The 10,102-nt window shown below is 33.8% G+C and overlaps 1 protein-coding gene across 2 annotated transcripts; it reads left to right on the forward strand.

Annotated features, from left to right (window-relative positions):
- The first annotated feature begins 1,109 nt into the window (after positions 1-1,109).
- LOC137837145 (serine/threonine protein phosphatase 2A 57 kDa regulatory subunit B' theta isoform-like) lies at positions 1,110-8,998 on the forward strand. Of its 2 annotated transcripts, none has more exons than XM_068646021.1 (3): positions 1,110-1,485; positions 1,838-3,362; positions 8,089-8,998. In XM_068646021.1, the coding sequence occupies exons 2-3, from the start codon at positions 2,136-2,138 to the stop codon at positions 8,470-8,472; spliced, it is 1,611 nt and encodes a 536-aa protein (XP_068502122.1). In that variant the 5' UTR covers positions 1,110-1,485; positions 1,838-2,135; the 3' UTR covers positions 8,473-8,998. The 2 variants fall into 2 exon arrangements, with proteins under 2 accessions (XP_068502122.1, XP_068502123.1); XM_068646022.1 differs by having other exon boundaries at positions 1,141-1,485; positions 1,822-3,362.
- Positions 8,999-10,102: the final 1,104 nt, after the last annotated feature.

Here is a 10,102-nt window from a genome sequence, read left to right on the forward strand (position 1 = left end):
GTTGTTACATGAGATGTTAGTTTAGTTGAGATGTCAAGTTATATAATAGAAAACTTTTATAAAAAAAATTAACAAAAAAATATTTATATATAACCATAAATAAAGAAGATTTCTTTATTATAACCACTTTTATATGTAAACAAATTGTTATTAATGTGATCCTTATTAATATAACCCATTCTATCACTTTATTATTCATAACATAAAAGCTACTTATAATAATTTATTATTACTATCCAAGACTAAAAATAGCTGTTGGAATTGATTTTTACACTATAAAACGAGGTTAGTGATGGTAATCACTAGTTAAAAAAGTCGTTAGAAAATCATTGATGGTATAAAACTCGTTAGAAAATCATTCATGATAAAAAAATGACACAAAATAAAACACAAATTAAGTTCTTTTCGCTAAATTATAATTTTATATTAAAAAACAAATTTAGTATATTTAAATTATAATGAAACTATTCAATTTATGGGAAGAGAAAATATAATTGGGTGATATTTAATTACCTTATTAGTACTAATAAGAAAGAGCATTCCATATATTTGTATTGTTTAAGAAAAAAAAATTAATAATAATAAAAAAGTAGTAGAAAGTAATTTGTAGTATATTATATTATTGAGAGTCTTTGCAATTATGTTATGCTATTAAAATGTCTAAGACTTTTAATATTTAGATAACTTATTTTTATTTTTTAATGAATAAAAATAAAATATGTATACTAAATTGAGAAATCTCTTTATATATATTAATAAATAGTTAATTTTATTTTTTAATTTTAAAATATAACTAATGATATAATAAGGATAAAAAATCTGTACAAAGAATACATGTGTAAGAATTTTACGTAACAAATGTTTAAATTGTAGAGACTCTGAACATTTTGTTTTCAAACTGGAAAAAGAAATTCAACTTGCAACTTGCTTCTCCCCAACATGCGTTATATTATGATTTATATAGTGCAAAATAATTTGTTATGATGATAAATTAAAAAAAAAGTGAAAAGTGATAAAGAAGATGAAAAAAAGGGAAATACCAGCAAAATAAAAATTAAAAAAACACTTTTATTCATTTATTTGTTTTTTCTTTTTCTTCTAGCAAGACCATAATAAGAACTACTACTTCAGCCAGTGATTGCTTTTGCTTCTTCTCACTTTATTCTTTCTCTCTCTCTTTCTCTCTCTCTCTTTCTCTCTCTTTGCCCCTTCAAAGATGCACTTCAATCTTTTCTTTTGGCAAAGACCAGCATCCTTAATTCTTCAAAATTCTTTTACTACGTAATTGCTACCAAAAAAACCTTTGCTTTTTTTTTTTTTTCTCTCTTCTTCCGTACCCATTTATTTTTCCTGGAATTTCGATTGTTAAGGTTGTTCTACATCGCGTTTCATTGTCCCTCAACGCCTTTCAGCGGAAATTTCATCTGGGATTTTCGTGGATCGGACCCAGATCCTGTTGCTGTCTGATCCAGCTATATTGTTGAGGTAGACCTTTCTTCTCACTGTAGTTGAATGAACAAGTCAAAGTTTCTCTCTTGGTGCTTACGGTGTTATGTTATGTTACGTAATGATACACAAATTTATAAATTAGTTGGTTGGTATCAATGGACAAGGGAATTTTCAATTTTCAATTTTTATTTGTTTATTTTTCTTTTTAAAATTGGGTTATTTGTTTGTGTCTTGGTATAACCGTAAGGGTTGGTATAACTGTGAGGGTTGTTCCATTTATTTAGTTTGGTAGGAAAGGGAGAGGGTTATTTTGTTGGATTCCTGTTATTTTTTTAATATATTAGGGATTTGGGGTAATTTTTGAGTTTGCAGTTTGTTTGTGTTCCAGATTTGTCATAATAAGAAGCACCATGGATGTTGATAAAGAACTTTTTGCTGAATCCTCTGGCTGCCATCAATTAGTGTTTTTTGTTGATAAGTTTAGCAAAGATGATACTATCTTATGATGGCTAAGAGAGTTGATGCTGAAGAGAGGTTATTGTTTCATTGGCTGTTGTCTCTGTCTGAGATTCAGTTAGCACTTGCTTGGCTAACTTGCTGATTGAGGTTGCTGCTTTGTATGTTTTGAAGAGTTTCAATAAGGAGTGTGTTCTAACAAAAATCTTTTGTTGAGCCAATTTTAAGTTATGATCAAGCAGATATTAAATAGGCTCCCTCGGAAGCCCTCCAAATCGGGGGAAAGTAGGGAAGGAGGGGTGTTATCAACGCCCTCTTCAACTCCTTCGACAAGTGCGAGGAGCAACGATGTAGCCGGCAAGCGTTATGGAAATTCAACTGCTTCAACTCTTTCAGGCGTTGTTGATTCTAATTTGGTTCCTGGATTGAATCATGGTGACAAGATTGCCCAAGCTATGAACTCTCAACTGAATCTGAATGGGAGTTTTCCAGTTTCTGCCTATGAAGCCTTGCCAAGTTTTCGCGATGTTCCAAATTCAGAGAAGCAGAATTTGTTTATAAGAAAGCTGCAAATGTGCTGTATTTTATTTGACATGACTGACCCTACGAAGAACCTCAAAGAAAAGGAAATTAAGCGACAAACATTAGTAGAACTTGTGGATTATGTGTCATCTGCTAATGGGAAGTTTACAGATGTTGTGATGCAAGAAATTGTAAAAATGGTGTCCATAAATTTGTTCCGGACATTTATTTCTCCTCCTCGTGAGAACAAAGCTCTTGAAGCATTTGATGTAGATGAAGAAGAACCTTCCATGGACCCTGCATGGCCTTTCTTGCAAATTGTGTATGAACTGCTTCTAAGGTTTGTCACATCACCTGAGACTGATGCAAAGTTGGCAAAAAGGTATATTGATCATTCATTTGTCCTGAGACTGTTAGACCTTTTTGATTCAGAGGATTCCAGGGAACGGGAATACTTGAAGACAGTTCTTCATCGTATTTATGGGAAGTTTATGGTGCACCGACCATTCATCAGAAAAGCAATCAACAATATATTCTACCGCTTCATTTTTGAAACTGAGAAACACAATGGGATTGCAGAACTCTTAGAAATCTTGGGAAGTATAATCAATGGATTTGCTTTGCCACTGAAAGAAGAGCACAAGCTGTTTCTTGTGCGAGCACTTATTCCTCTTCATAAACCAAAATGCATACCAATGTACCACCAGCAATTATCTTATTGCATTACACAGTTTGTGGAAAAAGATTGCAAGCTTGCTGATACTGTTATACGGGGATTGTTAAAATACTGGCCCATTACAAATAGTTCTAAGGAGGTTATGTTCATAGGGGAGCTAGAGGAAGTCTTAGAAGCAACTCAACCTGCAGAGTTTCAACGATGCATGGTACCCTTGTTCCGGCAAATAAGTCATTGCTTGAGCAGTTCACATTTCCAGGTTAGTTAATTATAGTACTTTCCGTATGTTTCCACTTTCTCTTTTGTTTTCTGTGATGATTTTACAACCCTCAAAATAGATTAAATGAAGCCTAAATTTGCTTGTTGGTTGTTGCCTGATTTGTGACATACTGTGGGGGAAAATTGGTGAAGAAACCACTTTTCATATTCAAATAATATCCTAGTTCATTTTTGGTTAGGATTATTTCTGGAGAAGTTTTTTCTTTTCTGTTTTTGAAGCTCTCTCGGAAAGTTGACAAAAATAATTAATTATTTCTTTAAAATATAAGCCAAACATGGATCTTAAAAGATATGAAAAAGTTGACAAAAATAAGTCAAACCCACAATTAATTTTGTTTTATATGTTAGTCAGGAAATATGGGCCTCACAAGACAAATTGTAATGCAATTTGATAATAATTTAATGTTGGATTACATGCAGTTTTTTTAAAATGTGTGCCCACTTTTAACTCATAATATGATTTTCTTCATTTCTGTGAACTTTACTTATGAAAATTGATGGAGGAATTGGTTAATGTGGCTTTCTTTTTCTGTTTCCAATGTTTATTGCTTTCACTTAGACATCTCTGTTTTTTTGTTTTTCTGATAGATTTTCAGAATGCTTGAACAAAGTTTTGGTGAAAGATTTGTGGTTTTTTGTTATTTCTATGACAATTTATTTTCTTTGAGGAATTGCTAGGTTATTTGGGTAATCTGTTTCTGTTACTGAATTGAGTGTAATTGTGTTAATTTTTTTGTGGGGCGGTTGTTGTTGGGGATCCCTGTAGACTGCAATGGGAACTCAGTGAAAATGTATTTGTACGGGCTGCTGAAAAGATGGTGCACATATTTTCTTCATGCTGTGCAGTTGACTTTGAATGCATTCATTATAGACCAGTGGAAAGACAAAGATTGTTTTGTGTGTTGTCTACATTTTTTATCTTGTAAAATGAGAAGAACGAGAACAATTAATTTACAGCATACCACTTCTTCAAAAAGAATAAGAAAATTGGGACGTGATAAACACCCTACAGTTGGGGAACTCTCCCCTAAAAGCTAGCTGTCAAAGAGAGAGAACCCAGCCACTTGAGTATTCTGCTAAGTATCCATACTACTCAATGTGGGAACTAGACACCCTGTAATATACAAAGTCCCTCTCATAGCACTGCCTCTTAGCCGACATTCCAACTATTGTACTTTACAATGTCTCACTCAGCCTTTTTGATTAGCCCTTCTGTAGGTATATACTGTTTCGAGACTCTAGCAATGGACCCTGCAATCAATTGAAAGTACCCAAGCTCCTGGAAACCCTCCCTTAAAAACTAGCTATCAAAGGGGGCAGAACTGAGCCACATATGTACTCCGTTGAACATCCATACCACTCAATGTGGGTTTCAATCACCTTATAATTCCCAAGTCTGAGAGCAGTAGCTATCAAGGGGAGAATCAAGTCACTTAAGTACTTCACCAAACACCCCATACTATATGTGAGATTTAGGCTCCCTATAATAGTCAATTTCCCCTATGAGAGAGTGTGCTGTTGCAGTGCATCAGCAATAGTTAAAGGGTAAAAATGGGCTGACAAATGTGCAAACTGAAAGTTGGTATTATCATCTATATTATTATTATAGACACGATAGCCAGAATAGTTATACTTGGTGTTTATCATTGATTGTGTTTGTTTACAACAATGTTGTTAAAATCGTGAGTATACTAGCAAACTCGTATGATTACACGATTTTGGAGGAGCAGGCGAGGTGACTCGGATGGCAGATCGTGAGCTGCGCGGATCAGTGCTAGTAGGCGTGCTGCTCGGTGAATTGGAGGATCGTTAGACCGTCTCTATTCTCCTACTCGTCTCCTTTTCTGCTAGGGTTAGTAAGCAAATCAGAAAGAACCCCATAAAACCAACTCCCGAAACGAACCCACGACCATCTCTCGCCACCGCTTGCCCTCTCCGCCGCTGTGTTCGCCGTCGTTTGCCGCTGCTTGCGATCGCTGCCATGCACTGCCGCTTGCGCTTGCCGCCACTCATCAACACGACATCAAGCGGTCACAGTTATTAATATGAAGGATTTCCTTGGATAGTTTATTAGTTGTTTTATGCATGACCATTTTATGAACTATGAACCTATTTTTAGTTGTAATATGTATTGAATATACTATTAACTCTTAGGAGTTGAGTTAATATCCTTGAGTTATGAGTTTTTATCTCTTTTCCGATCCTCTTAGAATCCTCAAGTTTGACAACATTGGTTTACGAGCCTGTAGTTGATAAGTAAATTCATAGGTGTAATCGCCATACAAAAAAGTATGAGAAATTTGGTCAAAGTATACAACATATTTTGTTAGGAGTTTGATTACTATCCAAACCTCACTCAGTTGACAAACTCACAACTACTGTCCTCTATAATTGTACTTTTATGGAGTCAAAATATACTATAGAAACTGTAATTGCAGCTCCAAAATTATTCACTCTTCACTACATTTATTGGAATGTATCTATTGGAAAGTCGCCTTAATTGTGGTTACCCCTAACTTGCCTAAGTTGCGACCTCTTTTGAGGGTTGGGTTCCCTTAAATGTCACCTCAAGGTGATGGTTTAATCCCAAATAGATTAGTGAAAAGGAAAATATACAATATATAGGTAGGATGCAAACCTCAACTTACTATTAGTTTTTTGGGGTTGAGTTAGGTTCAAATTCTCATTCTAACATATTGGAGGAACCTTTTCCTATTATTGCTGCTGGTGCATTCAGCTGTCACATTGTAATAAATCCTCTAGAAGTTTCATTTCCTCTGCTTTCACTTTCAAAGCATGAAGTTCTTGCATCTGTTCTTAACTTCTCATTGTATAACTAGCAGTGCAGGATCCGTCTTTTGAGATTCTTGAATTGCAAGGGAAGAGGATGCTACTTATTCCATCTGTAAAACAATATACAGTATGCACTGATTGTGTATGACTGAAAATTATGCTAAATTAAAGAAAATAAAGTTACTATCCTTCCCCCTGTGCATGCCTCCATAGGAGAGTGGGAGGAGGTTGTCCCATTGGAGAAATCATGCCGAGCGATGTCTAGTAATTTTTTAACTTATTTTATTATTGAAATTAGAAAGTAGGTACTACTTGGGACCCTGTCCTTTGGTCTTGTGCTCCTCTTACTGTTACATCATCTTAAAATGTTTTAAAAGATTTTTAAGCAATTGTTGAGACAAAAAGGGTGGAGTTTGCTTTCTTAATATTAAACTTCCCTAATTTTGGGGGCAAGTGGATCCCTGAATTTTTTATTTTGGTAATCATTCCCCTCATTTATTTTAAATAATGTCTCATAGCTAGTCTGTAATTTTTGCTGGATTGTCAAGTTTAACATCTGGCCTATATTTATTTATTTTTCTCTTAAATTCAATTATCCACACTTGAAAATGTAAGTTTACATTTATCTTGTAAAAGTACATTACTGGGAATCTAGAGTGTTGGAACAAATTCTAATGCCTTTATGTTTTAGTTTGGATACTTGTTTAACCACGACTTATTGTCAAGAGTAAAGCCATAATTTTTTTTTCTGTTAAACATGTTATGTACTCAAGTATGAGTTTTGAGAGTTGAAAAAATCATTTGGCAATAAGATATGCATGCTATATTCTTACTTTCGGATAAAAAATTCTATGAAATTCAAATAGTGGTAAATGTTGCACCCTTCTTATAGATAACCAAAATGGTGGGGCTAAAGTGAAGATTTTGTTTTAATTCTGCAAACCACAAAGATTGCACCCAATATTCTCTTTCTTACACACCCACGTGCACATACACAAATTTTCCTTGTCCTCTTTCATCATAGCTTGGATTTTGGATTCTTTATTTGGCCAAGGGTCCATTGTTTAGCAAGCTTCTATTATTCTTTTCTTTTTAGTACTGATAAAAACAGTGATAATAGGAGGCATTTGGTTCAAGATAGATTGCATCGTCAAGAATGATATTCTCAAGAATACTATGACTAGTAATGTTAGTTCTAGATAAATTAAGAAACATATTTGTTCAGAATTTGATGCTTTTATCAAAGAGTACAATGACAGTGTAGAAAGTTTTTGCACTGTCATCCAATTATAATCTATTGGGAAGTTTGTTAACTTTTACAATAATTATCTTAAAAGTCAGTCATATCAACAATGATTTATGATTGGTTGACAGAGTAACACTTTTTCCATTAACAGTGCATAAAAATTAAACTCCTTCAAAATTTAAATGATTGGAGAAAAAGAGTACGAATAGAAGTTGATAGTTAGGTTTCCAATATTCCTTTGGAAAAGTAACCTACCCAACCCTCACTATGGGAACAAAAACCAACCAAGCAAAACAGGAATGTTATTTTCCTGGGAATCAAAATCAACTCTCTAGGAATTTTAAGGCTTGTAGCAAACATGACAATGTCATGTTACCTAATTTACTCTCCTAAGAATAATTTGACAATCCATGAAACAAACAAACCCTTAGACATAAAATCAGAAGTAATTTTACTATTAAACACTGCTATGGATGCCTTTCCCAAAAATTAGGCAAAAGTGTTGCCATTTTATTCCGAGTTGGCTCATCATTCTTGGTAGGATTACGTAACAATGGCATGAATTGCTGACATTGTGATGCATAATTCTGAAGAGTGGATATTTTTACTACAACATCACTTTACTCCCAGGCTCTTTCATATGTTTTGATTGCTTCTTAATTTGCAGGTAGCAGAGAGGGCTTTGTTCTTGTGGAATAATGATCACATTGGGACTTTAATCAAGCAGAACCACAAAATTATACTTCCCATTGTCTTACCTGCTCTGGAACAAAATGCTCGAAACCACTGGAACCAAGCCGTCCAAAGCTTGACGATAAATGTCCGCAAGATATTCGCGGACACCGACCCTGAATTCTACGAAGAGTGCATGATGAAAGTTCGGGAAAGTGAAGCGCAAGAGAAGGATATGAAGTCAAAGCGTGAGGCCCGATGGAAGCGGTTAGAAGAAATGGGAGGCATGAAAGCAACAACCAATGAAGCTGTTCTGGTTTCTCCGAGAACTGCCTCTCATACCCCTTCTGGCAAGGCAAGTAGAACTCAGTTGGAGTGATCCTTGTGTTTTGGTATTGGCATTGGAGAGTCGAAAAGCATAGCTTATGCTGCATTGCATTATGTTGCATAAGAATACAAGGGGTGATAATGTGTTGCTTTTTGTTGGTTCCATTGGCCACAATGATAAAATTTCAAGGCCAAAAAATGTGGGGTACAAAACAACTCCAACTTAGTCTTACAAGCATGGAATGAATGTATATATTGGATTGCATGGACAAGAATGGTTGCCTCAAGCCACAGTGTATTTGAGAATTTGTTTTCTAAAGCTGGCCTTTTCTGTTTGATGTTTCCAATGGCTTGAGTTCAACCTTTAATCTGCTTTCATACTAAAACTTTGATGGAAGCATCCTCCATTTTTTGTTGCCAATGTTTAGTGTTAATCATGGTTCTTTTGTGTAGGTGAGTTGGTTGTTTAAGGAAATTGGGCCATTGGACTCTCTATTTTATATATGACATGATGAAAGCAAATTATTTAGTGAATGTATTATTACTGATGAAAGTATTCAAGGAATCTTTCTTTTCTATTATTTGTCTTTGAAATTCCAGATTGGCATGAAAAAGTGGTTTTTCTTCCACATTTTAAGGTTTACTATTTTTTGTCTCTATTTTTTCTTGAATATTTTTGCCCTCAATCTTCACAGTTCTTGTAAGGCTTTTTTTTGTCCTTATATTTTTCTCTGTTAATAGTTTTAGTTTCATATTAAGTAATAATCTTGATTGATTATTTAATAATCATGTTGGCAATCCAATCACCTTTTTGTTATCAAATAGTTTGATGAAACAATCACGTGAAATCATTTTTAATAAACCGTAATTTTAATCTTTCGCTAATTAATTTGACATCATCAATTGATTTGAATAAGTGAAATATATTAAAGAAAATTATGTGATAATAATGTGAAATTAGTTGTGCATCTAGTGTCGCATTGAACTCAAGAATAAATAAAGAATGGTTTAGAGTGAAATGTTAATCACAAGATATGGTGACAGAATAAAAGACAAATATAAAGCTAAAAATGAATAACTTGTCTTATGTGTAAGATAAGTGTTTTAGTTTGCATCTCATAAATATATTTTTAATTCAACTTTATAAAGCTAAAAATGAATAACTTGTCTTATGTGTAAGATAAGTGTTTTAGTTTGCATCTCATAAATATATTTTTAATTCAACTTTATAAAGGGACAAAGCAGTTATTAGTTAACTAGAACTATAAATACACCTAACTAACTAACTAAATCACTTTTTTTACCTGAAAAACAATCTATGTTCAATAGAAAGGGTTTGAGAACCTCGGTAAAGGGACATTATTTCTAGATACTAGACTGAAACTGAATACTTATCTTATTTTGTACGCTCTCACTAACTTGATCGTCAGAGTGTGATCAACAGGTAAAACCTCTCTAAAGGAGACAGGTTAGAAGTGAAGCTTTACACCCAAGTCAACTGGCAAGAGAGTCAACCGGCAAGAACAACAATATTTTATTATCAAAAGGAGTTAAAAGTTAGGGAAGTAAGAGAAACATTTAGTGACAAATGATAATTTTTCTTTTTCTTTTTATTCTTACTATTATTTACAATTCTTACAAGAATGTCAAACATCTTTATCCATATTAATTAAATCTAACTT

Source organism: Phaseolus vulgaris, chromosome 4, assembly GCF_000499845.2.
Source record: "Phaseolus vulgaris cultivar G19833 chromosome 4, P. vulgaris v2.0, whole genome shotgun sequence".
NCBI lineage: Eukaryota > Viridiplantae > Streptophyta > Magnoliopsida > Fabales > Fabaceae > Phaseolus > Phaseolus vulgaris.

What these genes read in the sequence shown, in the direction of transcription:
- LOC137837145 (XM_068646021.1), top strand. Translation starts at nt 2,136, where the DNA reads ATGATCAAGCAGATATTAAATAGGCTCCCTCGGAAGCCCTCCAAATCG. An exon ending in TGAGCAGTTCACATTTCCAG is followed by an intron (nt 3,363 to 8,088) that starts GTTAGTTAATTA and finishes CTTAATTTGCAG; the next exon opens with GTAGCAGAGAGGGCTTTGTT.